Source organism: Chelonus insularis, unplaced genomic scaffold (genome assembly GCF_013357705.1).
Source record: "Chelonus insularis isolate UGA/USDA-ARS -01 unplaced genomic scaffold, ASM1335770v1 contig_85_pilon, whole genome shotgun sequence".
Lineage (NCBI taxonomy): Eukaryota > Metazoa > Arthropoda > Insecta > Hymenoptera > Braconidae > Chelonus > Chelonus insularis.
Genome location: NW_023276773.1, coordinates 976,649 through 998,974, shown reverse-complemented (window position 1 = coordinate 998,974; position 22,326 = coordinate 976,649). Strand labels below are relative to the sequence as shown.

At 33.5% G+C, this 22,326-nt stretch overlaps 1 protein-coding gene across 1 annotated transcript; it reads right to left on the bottom strand.

Moving 5' to 3' along the window:
• Nucleotides 1-248: 248 nt before the first annotated feature.
• On the bottom strand, nt 249-2,942 carry LOC118071461 (uncharacterized). Its single transcript, NM_001414594.1, has 8 exons — nt 2,427-2,942; nt 2,076-2,334; nt 1,930-1,992; nt 1,654-1,857; nt 1,246-1,579; nt 1,025-1,169; nt 857-939; nt 249-777 (listed from the first exon to the last, which is right to left on the bottom strand). The coding sequence occupies exons 1-8, from the start codon at nt 2,735-2,737 to the stop codon at nt 281-283; spliced, it is 1,896 nt and encodes a 631-aa protein (NP_001401523.1). The 5' UTR covers nt 2,738-2,942; the 3' UTR covers nt 249-280.
• Between the last annotated feature and the right edge of the window lie 19,384 nt (nt 2,943-22,326).

Sequence of the window (22,326 nt, the reverse complement as noted above, 5' to 3'; positions counted from 1 at the left end):
CTCGAATTGTTTTTTTTTATATGAAATTAAGTAAGGATAAAAATGTCAAATGATAGAATTGTTCTGATAGAGATGTAAACGATTGAGCTGTGCCTGATAGAGATGTAAACGATTGAGCTGTGCCTGATAGAGTTGTAACTGGCAAAGTAGAAATTTTTCCTTCAGAGAAGTAACAAACATTGTTAGTTACAACTCTATCAAGCACAGCTTAATCGTTTACATCTCTATCATTAAAATGTTTTGTATTTACAAAATTTTAGTAAAATCTTAAAACTAAGTACTAATGTTTAGTCACTCGGTTAATTTTTTTTAGAAAAGTTCTAAATGATGGAGATAATTTGTAGCGAGGCTCATCTTCTGTAATTCGCTGGTTACGCGGTTTTTTCTTCTCGGCTTTCTTCAGAGCTTTTTTCACGGATGGAGGTAGTTTATACCGAGGCTGGTGTTTCTTTATCAATTTTCGATGTAACTTCTTCTTTTCTTTTATCTCTTCTGGGGTTATTTTAGAAGGGGCTTCGGAAGTACAGCAGAGACAAACTGGCTTTTTTCGTCGTACGATTGGACTCCGCTTATATATTTGCTTTTCTAGTTCAATCATTGGTATTGGTATACCCTCTGATTCTTCTACAGAATTCTCAAACTTCTCTTCTTTCTCCATAATAATTTGTATTGTTTGAATATTGGAACTATCCATGCATTTGATTGTTTGCGAATACTCCAGTAAATTTACCAGCTCCTCAGGATCACATATATCTGCTGGATTGAGATTTTTGACACCTGAAACGTACAATGAATGTTATAAACAGTCTTGTTCTCTCTTATTTACGAGACTTGAAGTACAAAGATGTATACTTACTATGCGGTGAGTACAGCTTGAACGTGATAAAATTTTTCACACTTTGGGTCTTCATTTTCATAAGAAATTCACCAACATCGATTCTGAAAAGACGAGAAATGGTCAATAGTTTATTACTCATTAGATTATAAAAGTAACTCAATAATAACAATAATTAGTTCTTCTCACTTTCTATTAAACAACATTATCTGATGATAATTTATGTAGGAATCGATAGCAGATTTTTTACGGCACTTCTTTCCAAATGCATTCCCATCGCGCTCAAGGTCTTGCCAGTTACCCTCTATCTCGGTAATTATGGTTGCCAATTTTTCTGAAAAGTAAAAATTATTTATTAAACTCAAGTTCTACAACATAAGTGTGATTTTACATTCACTTAAATAACTTACCAATAAAAGCATACAGATTGGGGTGAACGCCTAGGCGTTGTGGGAGCCATCTATGAAACGACTCGCAAATATTATTAGTTCGTTTCGGTGACCTCCATACAGACACAACTTCGGCTATGCGTAACCATTGATTTTCTAAGTAGTTAATGAATTTATTAACATTGTCTTGGTACTCAGGATCAACTTGATTAGCTTTCTTTCTATAGAATTCGATGGCTTCCGGGAAACCTTCTTTTGGAAGCAGAGGAAGAACCCACGCTAGAGATAGAATATCTTGTACGAGGGGAGAAGAAACGTTTTTCAGGCCTAAGTCTTGCCAATGAAAGGAGATTGCCTGAAAGTAAAAAAACGCATGTTAATAAAATTTTTAGTTTTTCCATATCATTCTCGGTTTGTATTAATACTTACTCTAGTAAAATGGAACCAGCAACCTCTGATCGTGACCCATGGCATGGTTTCTTTTACAGACTTAATAAGAGCTCTTTCGAAATCCATCATAACAGTCTTTAAGTTCTCTCTGAGTCTGGGAGCCCGCCCAAGCAAGAAATTCCAAATGCCTGTGTACAATTCAGCGGTTTGACCCGAACAGAGTACAAAGACACTAGCAATACCCTGTAGAAGAATGGAAATTTATGTAAAATATGCCATTGTACTATACAAGGAAAAAGTATTTTAGTTACATACCACGTCCATTTTCCTCATATGCAAAATAAGCAGCTGTTTGGCTCCTATGGCTCTCGGTACACACTGAAAAAAAGTAAGATGGAATTTACTCAAGAGAATAAGTATATATTGAATATTGTAAATATTTTTGAACATATAAGTTATACCTTGAAAGTACCATCCACATAAATCTCTGAACAATCATTTAAGCGCTCCAGCATAGCATTACTCGCAAAGATGACTGCACTGCTGGTTTCACATATTGTCACCTGTCCTTGGTAAATTGCTTGAGCTGGTTCATACCCTACAAGCAAACTTCCCAGATCGCTCAATCTTTCAGGCAGCTTAGGGCGAAATTTATTTCTTTCCCTTATAATGTGAACTTTTGCACTATTTTGTAGGATAAGGTGAGCCACATCCGAATACCTGAAATGCGTTTGTCAATTTTATTTTATGAAATTAGGACGAAAATTACTATTAATATTACTAAAATTTCATTAGTGACGTAAAGTACTCACTCGATTTTAAGTTTCTGGACGATAGTATTGGGTGGATCAGTACTTTTACGTGCTTGTTCTTTGAGCTTATTTTTGAATTCCTCAAACCGTTGGTATTCTTGAAAAGGAGTTGGAGTATGACCATGTTCTCCTTTCACATTGATGTCCCCGTCATAATTCTTTTGAGCAGTCACTGGACATTGCCATTGACGGTAGCGATAGCTACAGATAAAGGCATTTCCAATATCAGCCGAACGTGGATCCAAATGATAGAAGTATCCATTATGGAAATATTTCTTAGTACCTTCACGCTGACCCGGTAACTCTTGCATCTTCAAATAGGCACTTCACGTCAATCTATGCTTATCACTATATCACACTATACCTATTAGGAATTTATCAACATTTGTATGAACTACACACACTCACCGTAATTTAAACTTATTCACTGATTTTTAAACAAATAAAAACAGCACTGGAATTACGCGAGAAAAATATTCGAATTAATAGTTTGTCGCGAGACGTCTTTATCATAACACCAAGCGCGTCGAATGCGGCCCAATTCGAGCCTCTATTTTAAAATCGGTCATATCAATCGACCGCTCGGTACTTCATTATTTTTTATCACATACAAAGAATAATAATGAATTCCACGTGCCACTAGAGGAACAAGAGGTCTTCAAGGTTATCCTTATCAACTATGACGGTAACCGTTTCATCGCTTACAACTTTATCAAGTATAGATTCCAAGCTTACAGTGCTTCTTAACAATTGGTTTTTTAACTTCAATTTTATAAAGACACAATTGCTTTAGTAATGTTGACAAAAAAAATTTAACCTTGAATACACAAGTATGTGCGACGAGTTATCGCCCGCGGTTCTATTTGCATCTCGTTTCGTTATAATCATACATTCGATAGCACATAGCAACAATTTCATTGGGCCTCATCTCAAGATGCCCCAATTTTTTTCCAGGAACCTTGAGACTACTGAATGAATAATTCTTACTTATTTCACTTGCTACGAATATTATTTAGTTATATCAACACGCTTCATTGCTAGACTATTCCGATCCTTGCTATAATTTTGGGTAACAATAAAATGTATTCTGTTGTTTACAAAAATTTTATTTCTTTAACAAAATGTTTTCTGTTAATGACAAAGAAAATGAGAGGTCACACAAAAATAGATCCTCAATCGTATTTCAGTCATAATAGAATATTTTACACTATGTATTACTTATCTTTTTTTCAAGCCTTAAATTTTAATACCAATTTTGACAACTTAATTACTAAAATTTAAAAAAAAATACTCTTGTTATTACTTGCGACATTTAAAGAGTATTTTTAACATGAGATCTAATTTTTCAGTTCAGTGCCGAAATCCCCTCCCTCCCCCCAGCATTATGTACTTTACGTTGAAAAACACATTCTTATAAATCTCTGGCTTAATTATCTTATGATAGTTACTTGGATTCTTTCTGGTTTAGTTCCAATACCTCCATTATGAACTCATCAAAATGCAGGATGACGATTTTTTCAGGGATCTAAAACAAGAGAATAAAATTTTATTTATTTTATCCAAAACCTATAAAGATTATTCACATACTTTTTTCCATCTAACATTAATTATAATTAGGAGAACTGATGTGGAGGCTCAAAATTTGCTGTCACATAAACTACATCAATCTAATTTAGTAGTCTCGACCACTCTGATTGCTAGAGGTTGATGAGAAACAGATCGATAATTAAGGAATGCCGACAGACATCCGCAAACAAGTTTTTTCGAGCTGTCTCTAACAGTGGTGGTGACGAGTTTGTGATGAGCCGTTGAAGAAAAAAATATAATAGAAAAGATTGGTATAAATCCGATAACAAATCTTCTATAAATAATTCGGTTGTGTACGTTAGAGGGCATACACCCCACTGCCCTCATTCTTTCAGTCTTAAATGACTCAGACAGGCTCACTTTTCGGAAAAACAATTTGACCGTGAGACCGGAAGTCTAATTTAGATTTTCCTAGCAGGAATAGATGCGTTTATTGTTGTTTTCAGAGCTACGTTAAACTTTTCAAGGCTAAATTTGAATATAGAGAAACAATGATTTAATTTCCATAACAAATCGAAATATCTATACCAATTTGCATATTTTTCTAATATTTTACCGTAAAGACTGTCAACTTGTTCCTGAGTCTTTTGTTATTCAAATGAGAGAATCATCTGAAAATGTGTTGCATATGGTAAACGTGACGTTGTTATGACTGTAGTTGTCTGTCCGCAGTTTTTAAAAACAATGCAAAAAGTACTCACGTTATTATTATATTTTATAGCCCAGAACATATTGTGAGGGTTAAATCCTTTGGAATGGGAACTCGACGTAGCACTGGTATTATTTTTATCATCCGTAGTGTTAGCTTTGCTACTAGAGCCGCAGGCTTCTTTCTCCTGAAATTACAGATAAAAAATGTAATTATAATCTCAACAGGGTAATAAATTCGGTTTAGAGATGTAAATTAACAGATAAAACTTTTCATTGCCGTCATTAGCACAACTTCTGATAAGATATTTCAGCCGCATCATCATAGATAACCTAATTCTGCTACGACAAACCGTAGACAGGATGGCGCGATCGTGACTACGATCGCCGCCGGTTAGAGCGTAAATTCAATAAATATACTAACACTAAATGTATGTTAAGTAATTTTAGATGTAAATATACTTACAAGTTTGGCCATGATGAATATTTTTCACAAACTGCCGAATAACTTTATGTACGACCGTGCTATAGGTCTAGAATACACAGACTGAATGAATCGGTGTGCAACAAGCGACTGATCACAGAGATTCACACAAGGAATACATGACGCAACAGCATTGAGGGTTCCTTCATGTGATGTTATCGAACCAACCAACGTGCCAAATAATATCCAAATACGCCCGTTTTCAGAAACGTTCCAAAATTACAATGGCGAAATTTCGGTTATAACGTTATTTTTTGTAACACAAATTCGAGCTACGATTCTACATAAAATAAATAAGTAAGAGATATTCGAAACTCATTCTATCATAGATAATTAACTAAATATTACTCAGAATAAAAAATAGACATTTCGGCAACCAGTCATAAGAACTCTCTTCCCATACTAAACGTTCCAAATAAGATGTCAAATTAAAGTGGTTGAGGTTTTTCAATTTTTTAGGAACCTTTCTAAAATTGTAGAACAATTAAACTTGTGTGTAATAGATATAAAGGAATTTACGTAGTATGATACCTACTGGAGTGGGTGAGTTTGATTCCTGCGGACTCATTTCCGCCACCACGGAATCCTTCCCTAATATGGTAATAACTATGGTAGAGGTATTGTATAAGTATCAGCTGTGTGCAGCGCACTGGTAGGAAGGAAAACCACAAGATGTAAATGACGTAGTACAAGATAACAGCTGCATTGGTGCCATAAACTATTGTTATATAAAACAATTAATTTTTTTTATTAACATACAGTACAATCTCTCTAATGTTACCAATATTTCTCCCCACCTTAAATTTTAACGGACCAATAGAATGGTATCGTGGTGGCGCGTATTTAAAATCTATTCAATATGTAATATAATAGCTGGGACTATTTCTCTTTCTCAAATTTTTAATTCTGCGCATTCTACTGCGCAGAGGAGAGATGGGCACATTTCTAGAGTGACATATAAATTTCTAATTCTGCGCATTCTACTGCGCAGAGGCGAGATGGGTCTCTTAAAAAGTGGGCAAGTTAACATTAGAGAGAGATCCTGTACCGACTTGTCAACTTTAGAGAGATTGTACTGTAATATGTGACAGAATGTAAAGACTTGTACATACACAATGCTCCTAGGTCTACCTAGTTCTATAATATAATCAAGTATGGAATTGGGTTTGCGCTCCGAACAATACAAAAACTTTTGAAATGAACGGGGCCCGTAAGTGTGTCTCGTCAGTGCATTGGCCGAATGACTTTGATCGTTCATTGACCTTGACGTAAAATTCGTATTTTTGTATTCAGCCGTATCTAATTCTGCAAGCTAATTTCAAAATTTAACACTGGTGAATTGTGATGGATCTAGAACTTTCATTCGGTTCTGTTAAACTATATATTCTTACATTTGATAAGCTGTATCATTTAATCTAACTTCATACAGTACTGAACATAATGTGGAAGTATTGAATTCGATATGTTACAACAATGAGGCATAAATTGACAATCAGCAATGCAAATTAATTTAATTAAGGAACATGTGAATGTGTGTGATAAAGTTCACATTATGCTTGATAATTGCATTAACCTCTTGTTTTTTGAGTGCATCAACCCCAGGATTCATTTTATTTTAATATGCACTGCATTACGATACACTTCAATCGATGTTGTGCAATCGATATACACGTGTTTGTGTAATATCCGCGCCATCGAGAGAAGCTTGTATTTTAATTTTTCAACGAACATAAGACAAAGGGAACCCGTTCTATGCTCTGAATCTCATTCCTTTGTGCTCCTCCTAGACGAAGGATTCTATGCATAAACTGTCACAAGAGCAACCCTTCTATTGCGTCGCACTGTTCGACCCTCTAACAGCCCTCCGAAGGGCTGAGTGACCTAAAATTAAAGCCTTCCATCTGCACGTGCGTTCTATTCCTCTTTCTACTTCCAAGCAGTGAAGTACAGCCATGGCGATCCCGTTTAATTCAGGCACGGAGTGCCGTATTCAACCAGTCGTGATAAATGTCACTAATCAATGTGCAAATAAGTACATCCAACAAGTTCAACTTTTGGCGATTTGTTGTATCCTAGCGGTCGAGCTAATACTGCTGTGGTAAGTTTTTTATTATTTTTATTTGTGTTAAGATGCTTTCGCAGGGAAGCAGGTGATTGAGTAGTAATTAATTATAAATAAACAATTAATTTATTCATAATGATTGATTAAAAATACAAGGATTACTATATACAAAAATATAACAAACTAAACGTGACCACATGTCTCCACGGATATCACACAGTCGAATGAAAATCAACAGTTCCGGTCGAATTATAGTAAATGTATCAAAATAAATAGAGTATATCAATCAAATATACTAATGAGAATAATAGTGTGACGTGACGAATTTGGCGGAAAGATTTTAAATCTAACAATTTGCTATAAACAAAGAAACATTTTCTTTCAAACAAAGATGTAGGAAAGCTGGACATACAGACTTAATAGAGGTCCCGTAATAACGTAATTACACCTTAAGTAATTATGATTTTAAAAGTAATGTTTCTTGTTTCAGGTTCAGAATTGATCATCCCAAAGACAAGTAGTCTAAAACTATCCCTTAAGTCTGTAGTAATAAGCGTTACATTAATCCCAAATGATGTTTTCTAAAGTCTATTTTTATACTATTCATCTTTTATTGTTATAAAAACTTTTGACTTGTTAGGATGTTATTTAGATTTATTGTTAAATGGTTAAATCATTTTCCGCAAGTCCCAGTCATGTTTGCAGGGCTTGAAGATTCAGTTTTGACGTCAGCTATTGGATGAATATTATGATGAATTCAGTGTATTCATTATTCAGGCTATCTGGTTCCATGTTGAACTCTACCGGTGACGCGTTTCGATCGAGTGTAGGTCTTCAGTTGTTAAACGATGCATTTCATAAAGCGGTCACTCCTGCAACCAGGGGTACCGAACCAATGGTATTATTGAGCTGTGTCCATTATTTTATAATTTATTTACTTATCTACTTATTCAGTAATTATAAAAAAATGGCTAAAAATTGTTTTTAATTGTAGATTTATACTTAGATTAGGATTTTTTGAAATAAGAATATTATAAAAGTATCTTGCTCTTGAAAGATTAAGATTTAAAAGGCCAAAAGTTTTGTATTTAATTCCTATATTGTGGAAATAGGTAGACGTGACTCTTCAGAGCCGAACTGGCTTTCAAGGTACAATTTTCGGTGCCATTACTAAGAGTGAAAATGAGGAAGGTGTAAAACCTTGTTATGTAGATTTTTTCACTGCTGTTCTGCGAAAATAAAACTTTGTCTATCTATTTGTTGACCAGTGATACCCATGACTTGTTCCAGTCAAACTGTGAAATCTCTATCATATTCTAGACATTATGGTGCCAATTGTTAGTTAAGATGAGTATTGTGACTGTTAAGATATGTCTAATATTTTTTATAAGATTTACAATGTGATTGATTTTATTCAATAAACATATTCTTATAGATTTTAACCAAATGTTGTTGACTTCTTGAATATTTTTACCTCTTGCTCCTGTATTGAAGCTTCATCAAAGGATAAACCGATTCATTTATGCTATAACGGTGCTTTCTATAACATCGTGTGTTGGAATCAGTCGGCTCATAAAGGCGCATCATGGACACTCCTGTAAATCATAAAATAGCCAAGTATTTCCAAGTATTTACTCATATAGTCCAACAAATGTTGCCTTTCTTGCAACTGTTCCAATTTATAATATATATAATCGAGTATCTGGGATATTTACACCCGTATTTTATCGGGGTTGTAGGATCTTTTTTTTTCATAATCGTCTCAGGGTGTGCTTTCATCTCCGAAATGGTCAAAAGAAGCAGGTCAGTATTTTTTATTTTTGTAAATTAAAATAATCATACAATTTTAATCTTTCATAAAACTATGATGTCTAATGTCATGTTATTTTCTTTTCAGACTCAACGGAGACAAGGAAGAAATGAATTACGAGATTGTTTAAGCTGTTAAACAATGGCTACATTCGGCGATTGCAGTCAAGTGTTTTTGAAAAGACCCGAATAATGACACGCGTTTTATTTTCGGCGTTAAGGACTTTTAAGTGTTGTGCCATATCCAGTGAGTGAACCTTTATCTCAGTGCATTGAAATTGTGTGCAGTGACAAATTTTTTTTTTCTATATGATTCAGGGTAACTTTAATTACAGCTAATTGTAATAAATGAAAGTGCAAATATTATAAAAAATGCGCGCACAGACGCATTAAACTTGGTATTGTACAAAATAGATATCTTTTCAAAAATGTAGAATTTATATCACCTAGATTTCATCAACATTCTCTCAATTCCACCAATTTGTGCCATACTTTATTTTTTAATTGGCACTAATCAAAAGAATTATAAACAGTGATAAAGATTCTCTCTGTAAATAATTAGTTTATCGCTCTCAATTTGTCCGACCTTAAGTATCTTGTTGAATAATCAGCTGTCTTTATCAACATGAGCTACCAAGGTATCGTTTGACCGCTATGTGGTTTGCAGAATGTCATTACTTTTGATTAAATGGAATCATCTAAATATTAAATCTTAGATTCTATTAAACAATGTTCTCATAATCCACTGTAAATTTACTAATCTCATCATCTCTTCTAATGCCTACCGCATAATGAGTCAAAACTCTTGTTATAATAAACAAATGAATACCTACGAAGTAGGAAGTGATTAAAATTCTTACAGGGTATATGAAAGTAAGGCGGTACCTTATTTCATGAAGAGGCAAGTCAAGGAAAGTGGCCAGCCGAAGCTCCACCCATTATTCTTGAGTAAAATCTAGTAAGGCACCTACCATTGAATAAATAACAAGTATGTAATAGATGTAGTCTGGAATCACTTGGTAATAATGCATCCGTTATTATAATCCTAGGTAGAAAAATAAAAAGAAGAACCCCAAAACTTTACAAAAAAGACCAGCAATACAAAAAGCAATAAACTAAAAGTAGAAATTGACTGTAAATCTAACCGTATTTTACCTTATATTTCATCGGGAAAATATAGCGAGTTTAATTAGTGTATTATTAGCTTGGAAAATAAATGTATTTTACTAGAAACAATAGATTATGAATATAAATTTGTTTATTATTCAAATTACCTTTTACATAAGCGTATAGAATTTCGGATTAATTGATTATTTAAGCGATATAAATTCACATTTTATCAACAAATTTTTAGATATGGTTTGATGTAATAAAGTTCAGAAATAAAATCGATAACTTGCCACACTGCTATTTTTTACTTCCTAGATGGTCTTCAAAATGACTCTAGCACAACACTAACTCGGAGACTTCAACGCTCAATTATTCTAGTCATCAGAAAATGCCTTTTCAAATTGCCATTGACAATACCATTTTATGAACAAAAATAATGATGATAAATTTCTAGAATAGTGAAAAATTAAAAAAGCGCAAATAATATCGTCTAATATAATATAAAATTGTAAAAAACGTCATATTAATAACGAATCAATTTATGATTATAATATTAAAAAATTGTCGGAGCCTCTAGGGTTGTTAAACGAGTCTTATCATCTAGCGGCAGGTATTTTTTAATGCGATGGGTTCATTGCATAACTTTGTTTAGGGGTATAAACCCCATTTCATAGAAACATTAATGTAGAAAACTATGAAACATTTTATTACCACAAGGGATTTTAAATTTTATGATAGCCCGGCAAAAGATAGTGACTCATAACTAGCTAATTATGTTAGGAAGTGCAAGAGGAGTTGAAAGCAGCCTTAAACATCTCATGCTTCTTCGAATGATCGTCAAAAAGATTTTCCAATAATTCCAGAAGAACTAGAACATTTAGAAAATGCTACTGACCAAATAATACAACCTACTGTCACTAAAGCGGTCCAATGATAGTATTCTGAGAAAGGATCTGCCGAAAGAAATGTGAGTGTAACCGAAATATTAAGTTGGATAGTTGATTTAAGCCGAAATGTTTGGTCAGCAAAGTTGATTATTGGTTCTTTGGAGCATCAGATCTCAAAAGAGGACACATGTAACGTCAAAGTATAACAATAATGATGTTCGATGTATTGTATTTAACCTCCTTTTGGGTTCATTGTAAGTTATTGAACCAATATCTATCATCCAAGGCTTTTGTTCTAATGTCTCAGTGATAATTGTCAGCATTGTGGCATTAATAGCTAACTGGGACATAGTATCTTATTACTAAGCCGATGGTAAAACTTCACATGGGTAGCATCGTGTTCGGCGCCACCACCGAAAAGTTGTTCTCATCGCAACTAAATAAGTAGGCTACAGCGTAAATCTTGACGTATGAAAAAGTATGAGAGTATGGCCTTATAGCGACGTATTAAAAAAAAACGATCAAATTGTGTCAATAGCTAATAGTCCATATTTTGCCCTTGGACCATATAAAAAGGTAATTTGGTATAAAGTAAACCAATCGACGCTGTGTTAAATTGACAGGCTATACGACAAGGCTTATGAAGCCACCTACGTAACAGCTATGGCACGTGATGAGAACTTGCGAGTAATTGGGTGATCTTTTAGGTATTGAACGAAATTTATTTATCTAAAACACATAAAAAAGTCTGATGGTCAATAAAGATGGGAAAATTGTTGAACAATGTACTGATTTTAGATTTCTTGTTATGAAACCTTTCTGACTTTCAATGTTGAAAATCTAACTGGGTTGATTCTTGATAACACCTGTTGATGATGTGATCTTTTACAATATATTTCTGATAGTTAAATTAGAGGAGAACTCATGCATCCGACAAATAGGTTCCATTATTATAAGGTTGCCTGGAGTGCCAAATCAAAAGTTGATAGTCTAAACAAACTAAATTATGTCTATATATATTTTATAATTGCATAGGAGCATCGACTGGATAGAAGACTAAATAACGAAACTAATTGATGTCTCGTTATATACTTATCGTTTACGACGATGCTATTTTTGTTATGTAGTGTTTGTTAACATTCACAAGTCAATTGATGGATAGCGTTAATAAAAACCTTGGAATGGCGCAGCACATAATTATAGTGTATTTATTCTTTAATCATAATTCATTAACTTTGGAAAGGCTACACTTGTTACAATTGATTGCACTGAGGTCAATGAAATTTATTTTGTTTATGAAATAGAAAATGTAGGTACATAAGTTGATATCTGATAGACATGAAAGCAATCAAATTAAGAAGAAATTCGGGTGAAATCTGACACTTGCATTGGTTTTTTAAGATTAGGATTGAGAAAGAATAAAAAGCATCTCCAAGTTGATTAGGGAAAGGTAGAGCAAGATAAACTAACGTCTGTAGAGATGTATCTCCAAGGTAATGGAATTAAAGCTAAATCAAATCAGCCACTACGAATGTATGCTATAAATATCATTAATGACACCCAAAATGGTTGTTTACTTTGGGTTTATTAATAAATGAGGATCCGAAAAACAAAAACAGGTACTTTTTGTTTATTAATGACTCGGAAAGGATGAATTGTTTTATCAAAAAGTTTCATGTTTCAAGACAACAAAATACCATTTGTTACAGTTACCTTGTACGGAAATCGCTTGGGGCAACACGTGTATCGTGTATTATTAGGTCCACCTCCTTGTCTTTATTAAGAGTGATTGAAACAAAAGTTGATAACACAAACCTTGGGTTTTTTCATCATCGAACCTTAACCACTGTGTCATACTTCACCTTTTCCTACGACCACTAAATAAAATCACCTAAAATTCGGCGTACTTTAAACCAATGCCAATTTTTATCAAATGTGGGCATGGCTTGGAATCCAGCCTTAATTCGGTCCTAGATATTATCAAGTAATGATGGCCGTAGGCCAGACTTGTTCTCTGAATTGGATCCCAAACTCTAAAAAAGTAACTCCCTACTGGGAAGTTAATTATCCAGTACCGACCTGGTTGAGCCAAGTCTCATTGAGCAAGTTAATTGTTGATTACTACAATGTACACAACAATCCTGACGTTAATTAAACCATGGAGGTTTGTTTTCTTAATTGTTACACTGTAAATTTGAAGTGTGTCAAGATAATACATTTTAAGTGTGAATAGTTTTAATGTCATACACATAAATATTGAGCTTTGGGTAATTATATAGTATTACTCCATCAGTTTCGATTCCTTTGAAGATGAAATAGTTTGTGCCCTTGACGATTTACACGGTGTAAAAATCAAAGAGAGATATCGTTTTTTGCTGTTATTGACGAGAAAATAAATTAGAAATGGAAGCAAAAAACCTATTCTAAAGAATTGTATTTTATTTCTTGCCAATATTCTTTTGAATTATTACCCTCTGCCCCAGCGAACCTCATTGCTCCTATATCTATTTATTCATTCATGTAGTATTTTACCAATAGTGCAAATGTACCGACATCGTGGCCTAAGTGGTAAGGTGCCAGCCTAGCGCACTATGGGTAGCGGGTTCGATTCCCGGCTGAGACAAGACCCATTTATAATATAGTCTTTTCTCTGACCACGATGAGCGGGAGGCCTCTCAGAGGGCAGTCAAGGGCGTAAGCTATCGTGCTGATGACTGAATAGTACAAAAAGTGCTATTGCCGCCACGATGCCCTTGGGGAACCAGGCGACACCCCATTGTAGTACAGCCTTGCTGATGCTGAGTCTGGAACCAGGACCCTTGAGGTAACCGGTAGAATCTCCGAGGGTAGGACGATTTCTTGTGGAACTGGGACGACCTCTTAGGTTGACACCAGGCCTATAGATCTTGCCTACCTAAGGCTGAGGAAACCGGGGGACCCATGGGGCTTAGCGGAATCTCCAAAGGCAGAAATAACGTTCTTTCGTACCACCATAATATATATATATATTGGAAATCGACAAGGACTGTTTCGGGGCTCAGAAGGGAACCAAGGCAACTTGGGAACCTAGGGAACCTGCAGGCCTAAGACATAAGACGACCGCCTTTACTGTGCAAACAGACCCTGTACAAAGGCCCTGTGGTTAAGTGCAGGGGAAACAAAAAATAGTGCAAATGTACTTCGTGTAATAAATTCAGAATTATATTAAAGAATATTTTTTGTACTCAACATGTATATATATATTCTTATTCAGGAATATTAGCTCTCTAATACTGTATGACTACTAAGCTTTTTGATCTTTATTAACATACGTTAGCGTGTTATACGTTGGAATCAAAAATTTATGTGTGGGATTTAATGTGAATTACGTGTACATGTGTACACGTGTATTGTAATACATGGTAAATTTACAGTAAAAATATGTTTTATAGAGTAATAAATGAATACATATACGGGTAAGATGATATTACATGCTATGATCCGAATTTCCAATAAAGAGAAGGTTTGTTGTTTTTTCAATAACCTTAATTTAATAAAGTTCAAATGTAGGTAAAGAATTAATATCAACATAAAGACCACTCAAACATCCAAATAATCTAAATATGGACCATTGAAGATGAGAAGAACTGATAATTATTGAAAATCCTTGAAAAGTAATTGATTTGATGAATGGTTTCGGCTTATAATATTTTGATTAAGGAAATTATCTCAAGGTTTGTTCATTCGAATGAACATGAATGTTTTCTGTAAACCCACATTTTATCGGCCATAATTAAATGAATATATTCTTGTCTATGTCTTGTCATGCGACGTAACGATTATGCGAGAAATGAGACAACGACACGTGCACAAAGAATTCGGGACCCGGAAAGGATGGGCCTGCCCATTATATCAACTAGGAAGTGTTAAGACAATAGATCGAGTGTTTATTGTTGAATCCCACGATAAAATTCGAATTCTTTCCGTCTATTATCAATACCTACGAATTCATTACTTTTCTTTTGACACCATCACAAAGCAATCTGTCTGGAATCTTGATTTCTAGAAATCTAAGATTGGCTTCTCAAACTATCATCTTACTGTGCAGACATTTTCGATTATTCTCTTGTTGTATTTAGTGTCGTGGTGTAGTATTTGTATAATCTTCTAATTGTTTTGCCTAATGAGACATTCAATATTCTAGAACATCAATAGTATCATAAATTAAAATAAGTTAAGAGTCACTAATAGCAATTTCAATAGAGGCTCAACATGTATACAGGGTATCGAATCATCAATAGCATCAGACACCAAATTATATTGATAGAAACTACCCTTGCACAAATTGGGAAGGATTGACATTTCTTTGTAAGGTAAGGGTTTCGGCCAATCAATCTCATGCACATGACAACTGAACGTTAAGCATGGATCAGAAAACCTTGAAACTAATTCGAAATATTTTTATAAATGTTAAATCATTTTAGGTTATACATCAAAAAGAGATTAAAGCTGATTACGAATTTTGTTGCCACGTTTTAACGTTTTGAGGAAGGAAGAGAAAATTTGGCTATGAATGCCGAAATAGTAAAAGCAATCTTTCTGATTTGTTTCTATTTATTTTTTCTTATAGAATGATTTCTTATAACCGATTATCTTACACCTTGTATATAATATTGATTGAAATATGTTTCATTACCAAGATTATACAAGCTCTGAAATCTAATCCCTAAGTGTGATTGAACGTCTTGGTATTAAACCGCATGTTGTGGTTGCTATCAGAACCTTCAATGCAATTTGAGTTTCTATGATAATAGTAAGTTTCTTGAGTTTAATTGGGCATCGAATACTTTGAATAATGTTAAAGTAGTTCTGAAAACAAATATCATAACATGTTGATGAGATGATGAATATGATTAGTCTTCAGGTAAATAGAGTCTGGAATATTATTCCTTTTGTTGAAGTTTGATGTGTAAAACATAGGTTCAAAAAGTTCTATTTTTGATATTCTTTTCAGAAACACATTTTAGTGAAAAATAATTCGAGAGAAGGTTAGAGTTTCTATTTTTAGAAATAATCCTTTGGAGTTCGACTCATTTGAAAGAGCTGGTTTATTCAATAGTTGTCCCTTCAGTTACCATTTTTAATTGTATTACAATTTTACTTTTTACTAAATTATACATCACCAATATCCAGTACTATGGCAACATTTAAGAAACAAACCCTCTTCACGTGTAGAAAGGAGTTTCGAAGAATGTAGATGAGCTTTTCTTCACATTCGTAAATTATTTAACATCCCTTTCCTTGAATGAATATAATATTTCATTTATAACGGAATTATTAATTACCGGAAAACTCTATCCAATTTCCAATTTGATAAAGGTTGGCTTCGTGTAGGTTAATCAAACCAAAACAACCTAAGTTTTGTCTACGAAAAGTTCGTTGGCTGTTAAACAAACCGAATTAGACACTTCATAATCCATGTATTAAAATGTTGTTTCGAAGTGAAATTGTTAGTGTAGTTTTAGCGATAAGTTGAAAGGCTTTTTGCATTAATAATATTAAAAGTAACAAATGGCTGTACCGAAAACGATGGTTTTTTCTTCATCATGCTAGTGGTTTGACAAATCCATTCAAAATGTTGGGGTAGTGGACTATGAACTATGATTTACATTAAACCTCTATGTTAATTCATTTGCTTTGGTACAGATGGTGATTAGACCTAAAATGTACGTGACAGTTGAGATTAAGATAGATGAACCGAAATATGATTTCATATTGTTTGGGGTATAAATGTAAATACTGCTAAGTATGGCCAAGAATATCTATGTCTTTTCTGCTAAACAGCAAGAAGATGGTTCTTGGATACCATAATAGTGATGTTAGACAGACAAATATATTGATGTTCATTCACGGTTATTGATGCCGTTTTGTCTTCTGAAGGTTATACATACGATTTCCTTACACTCCCCTATACCGAATGAAGACGCCATTAAGGATGCATATGAATGAAACTCATTGCCGAATTTTACCCAATGGCTAAGAAGTCGTTTTTTAACAGTACTTACTTTTGGAAATCACTTAAATACATTAGGCATGAAAGAATATAAGCACGACCTCTACTTAATTAATATTCATCCTAAAAAAAAAACAGCTTGCTAGCTAAAGAAAGATGGTTGCTAATGTAAATGAATAAATCCAAGAAAGGATTTTGAGCATAAAAAGATTTGCTTTTCCATTTAGTTGTGTAAAGAGATTTGATCCTTAAGTTCTTGTTTATTAAAAACTACTATGAATTTTTTGTGATACTTTTTATGCTTGATACCTTTGAAATACATTGTCACCTGATAAAATAAATGAAACATTCAAACCCTGCTCAAAGTTGAAGTCTGTTCTCTATTTTCAAGTTATTAAGCAACGTAGCGTGTCCATAAATATTTTTTGAAGGTTTTGAAAATATTTTAAATATCAAAGTCGATTCTTCTCCTTTGAATTTGAATTTTTTTGTTACGCTAATTGTTTTTATACCTTTATATGGTTGCGACTACACAAGTCTTTGATTTCAAAAGTATCAAACGCTCGTTCTGATTTATATAGAGTGAAAATTTTTATTTGTGATGTAAAATGTACCTGCAAATACGCTCAGAAGGTTGTTCTCATGCTGTTAAAATATAAATGACCATTTTTAGAATTTTGTCCGTCTGTCTGTCCGGGGTATTTTCGGCAACAGCTGAACCGATTTTGATGAAACTTTGCAGGCATGAAGAAAAGGATATCAGAAGTAACATCAGTTACTTTTTGTCCATATAAATTGTTTATAACATTTAAATTTGTTATAAATAATGAAAAAAGGGATCTAGGCAAGATGTTTGAGTTCTTTTAATGCGAGATTTTTTCTTTTACTAAACAAAAAAGAACTAATCATGTAACATTAATGACGACATCTTTGAGTGTCGGGAGGTGCATAACGACACTAGCTCTCCCTTATCCCTCGACTTATCACACCATCAAGAGGAGATATGAAGAGTGAAATTGCGGCTGTAAGTCTAAAACTTATTCTCAGTAATGATGCATGAATATGATACGGAGATTGTTCTTTTACCTAATTAATCATTAATATTAAAATGTTTTCAAAGGTAAGAATATACGGCATCAAAGTTTAGGGAAGACTGTTTAATTGCTTAGGGGTAAACCCACTTGATAAACAAAAGATTTACATCTGAATAATAAAATAATAAGAGAATACTTTATCAAAACATTAATGGGTAAAATTAGATCAGAGAGATTACAGTTAATCGAATACTTAGTGCCCGATTATCTCTAAATCAATACCACAGTTTTAGGACTAAGTCAAAGTTTAAATCCAAAGCAAGAATTAATTACTCCCATCAAGTCATTTTCAAGTACTTTGTGTGGTATAATTTGATTCTATTTTTAGTAGACTTTATATGTAGTTGAAGTATCTAATTATCAAAATGATATTTTCAATTAATTTTGAAGAATAATTTGGTTAATTTAAGGTCATGTTGGCTTTAACTTTCCAAAAGATTCAAAATTGTTGTGGGATTTTTTGAAAATTCAATCTTATATTTATATTAAATATAGAGGAGAAATTTCATACGAAATTTTGATGAAATAATATGAAATGTAAATAAATATTACCGTAAGCCTTTTAAAGCGTAATCTACTTGTAAAATTAACTTGTACTTGAATATCTTGGGAATAACAATATTAGACATAGAGTTTTAAAGATTCTGCATGACGTACATCACAACTAATTTTACTAGATAGAATTGGATTAGTCAAGGTTTCCAAACTTTATCCAGTTAGGTAGTCCAGGTAGACGTTTACTAGAAGATCAGTCATACTGGTTCCATTGAGAAATGAAATTGGGGGAACAAATTTTTTTTTTTTTTTGATTTTTATATAATGAAATAATGATATATAAGGTTATGTTATATTTATATACATATGATCTTTTTATTGCACTAGTTAAAATTATGATTTGAGCATAATTTATGCTAAAATTAAAGCAAGTTCCGGTTTTACCCCACTTTAGGGGTGAAATAATTGATTTTTCATATGTTTGACCGGATTTCGGAATTCTACGCATTGAGACGAAGAGAATGAGTGGTCAAACTTGAAAATCGGACTACTTTGATTTTTCAACCCCAAAAAATGGCAAGTGGTACCCCTTTCCATTTTTTTTGGGCCAAAAAATAAAAGTACTCCGATTTTGATGATTGAGGGCTTATTCTCTTCGTCTTGATGTGTAGAAACACGGAATCGGGGCACAGCCCAAGAAAATTCACTTTAACACCCTTAAAAAGGGGTAAAACTGGATACAAATTACGAATCATCATCCCCTTGACTTTAAACCCTTATGACTCATAAACGGATGGTCCAATTATCGTTTTCAGAGACGTTTTAGAAATTTAAGAATCTAAGCTATAAATATATATCAATAAAGACCAGAAATGATTGTTAATTAACGAAGAAGGACGTCCAGGGCAACCTAGACTAGGTTCGACAAAAGCTTACTTATCAAAAGCTCTCTGCAGACCTTGTAAGTTATTGAGGATTAACTTTGAACGAGTTTAAGGGTAAATTTGTGGTTAGTTGAAAATATTTTGTTGTATAACATTGTTCGTGAGTCCCAATTAGTTCTTGTATTTAGTAATTTAAGTTCAATAAATAATTAAAGCCCTATTTACTACACATCTTCGATCCACCATTTTGTAATTTGTACATCTAACCTCAAATTTGTAATTAGTCACCACGAAAGGACAATCGAGTACAAAAATTCAGACCCAAATATGCAGTAGAAAAGAGTATGACTCAAAGAGTTAACCATCATTAGTAGACACACACTCTGTTTATTATAGACATCTGAATTGAACTAGAATAATATTAAGTAACTATACGCAACAGGTTCGACCGAACTAATCGCGTGTAACGCTTTTCTGCGTGCGCACAGAGGTGAGGATAATACTCTCTTATAAGAATAGAAAGTGAAGATGATGAAGGACTAAGAGAGGATTTATTTGTCTCTATAAATATCAAAGAACATTATATAAAAAATATTATTCTTCAACCTCAAGCAAGGTTGTTGCCTAAAGCTCTAATAGTTGTGGGTGGATTTATATTTGGACATCATAATATTGTTGCCATGGAATTGTATTAAACTAAATGTAGAACTGTTTATATAGGTTAAAAGATTCGAGTAATTTAAGTGCCCTCCATCATTTCTCCACAGTTAGATTTTATTTTACGTCTGTCAATATTGACATTGTCAGACAGAATAATTATCTGTGTTTAAAGAGCACATGTGTCCCATCGTAGGATCGATTAGATTGAAGCTGCCTTTCAAATATTTATGAATATACTTTTTGTTTTGTTTTTTTTTTTAGCAAGTTCCAGCAGTTTGTAGTTGTTCTCTTTATCCCAATAAACCTCTCGGGACACTGTGATTATTTTTTTAAAAGAACTCTGTAATTGTATTCATTAAATTCTGATTTAGTTTTTGCTGCTGAAGAAACTCGACCATTCTTTATTGAACCTTTGCTGCATGTTTTAATTATGGGATTACGTGAGTCTAATTTGATGTGAAAAAAATCATTTTTGAACCTTGCAAATCTCATAAATATTATGACAACAAATTATTCGGAATTTCTTGTCATTCACAGCAAAATGCAGAACCGTTGAAATTGTATTTAATATTAATATTGCCTCCCTTACAATATTTGCATACCGTTCCGAATTGACTTTTTCATTCACAGTTTGCTCAGACTCTTTACTCATAGAGTATTTGTCGCCTACTAAACCAGTAGGCTACTACAGTTATAGCTTATCTTATCGCCCTTACCTCCAATTGTAATCTATGCATCCTAGAAAACTAAAGTAAACCGCAGAAAAATAGTGCAATACAATCAGCTGTTCCTAAGTGTCATTTATTTGTTTATTTATTTAAACATTTTCATAGGTCCAACAGCAAAGCCAGACAAGGGCTATAGGTAGGTAGTAACAATATTTACATGAATAGAAGAAAAGAGTCAAACAATAATAAAGCAAACATGAGGTACATTGTGGTTAGTCATTCATAGAGGTAAGTGCCCTTGGCAAAGACTTCATTGAAGTCATATCTCTTGAGCATAAGCAGTTAAATGAGCAGTCAGAAGCAGCATACCAAATATTCCCGACTTCAATTAAATTAGAGATTAGGATGAAAGTCTTGTCATGCATAGCTGGAGGTATAACCAAAGGAGTCTGAAAGTAAACACCAAAGTTCGATATCCGAGATTAAAAAATATCGTAGACTCAGTGGTATATAGTTTGCTTCGAAATATTTGAAGAGGTTCATTCCATCATTTGTTCACTTAACGAGGTGTCATTATACTTCTTGGTCCTGTGATAACAATTTTTGTCTAGTCTTATCCGTTATTTAGATTCGTTGTGTACTTGAACATAATACCTAAAAAAATAATTATATGTGCTACAAATAACATAGAATAGCGCGATAGTACGCTATCACCCTAAGTAACAGAATAATTTGTTAGGGTAATAAAAAGTCTGGCATTAGAATCCTGACATTAACAGACACGTATCTAAAAATATTTATACAATTGCTTTTTTTTTTGTTGATGTGTGATTATGTCTAGACTATGGGATCCGGCCTCTTGTTATACAATCTGACCAAAGAACATTTGTTAGCAGAGGGTCATTTGATGGGCATCAGAATCGATTTTGTATTTATGGAATTCTGTCCTAAGCTGTTGTATAACCTCTATCTTACGAAGCTCCACTACAGTGGGAACCATTTTGAAACAAGGAAATAACCCTCTCTGTTGCAAGATTGAACATAACGTGGTAACGTAGGAATAAAGCTGGGAAATACTAGCAAATAGGAGGTTTTTTGTCTGAAATGAATTGTTCTAAAGAAGTGATACTGTATTTACATTAATTTTCCTTCTTTTTATGATTGATTAGCACCAACGTGACTTTCTTCCATACGTCAACTATCCCATTTCTGGTCTAAATCACTTACCTTCTTTCCCTTTAACCTCTCCGTCATGCCAGGAGTCAATACCCTTTTCCCAACACTCCCCACTAGACACCAAGCCAATTGATTTCCATTTCAAATTTCGGCGATTAAAATTCGGCTTGTCTCCAACCGAAATTTCGCTTAAAAAGATTTCATATAGGATATTAGTGCTCGGCAGTGGTTTGAGTACGACCTGAAAGGCCAACACGACTAATTTCCCAGTGGAAAGGATGTTGTAACTAAGTTGTAACTTAGTTCGCCATTTTTTTCAGGTTTTTGAATCTGTATAGAAAATG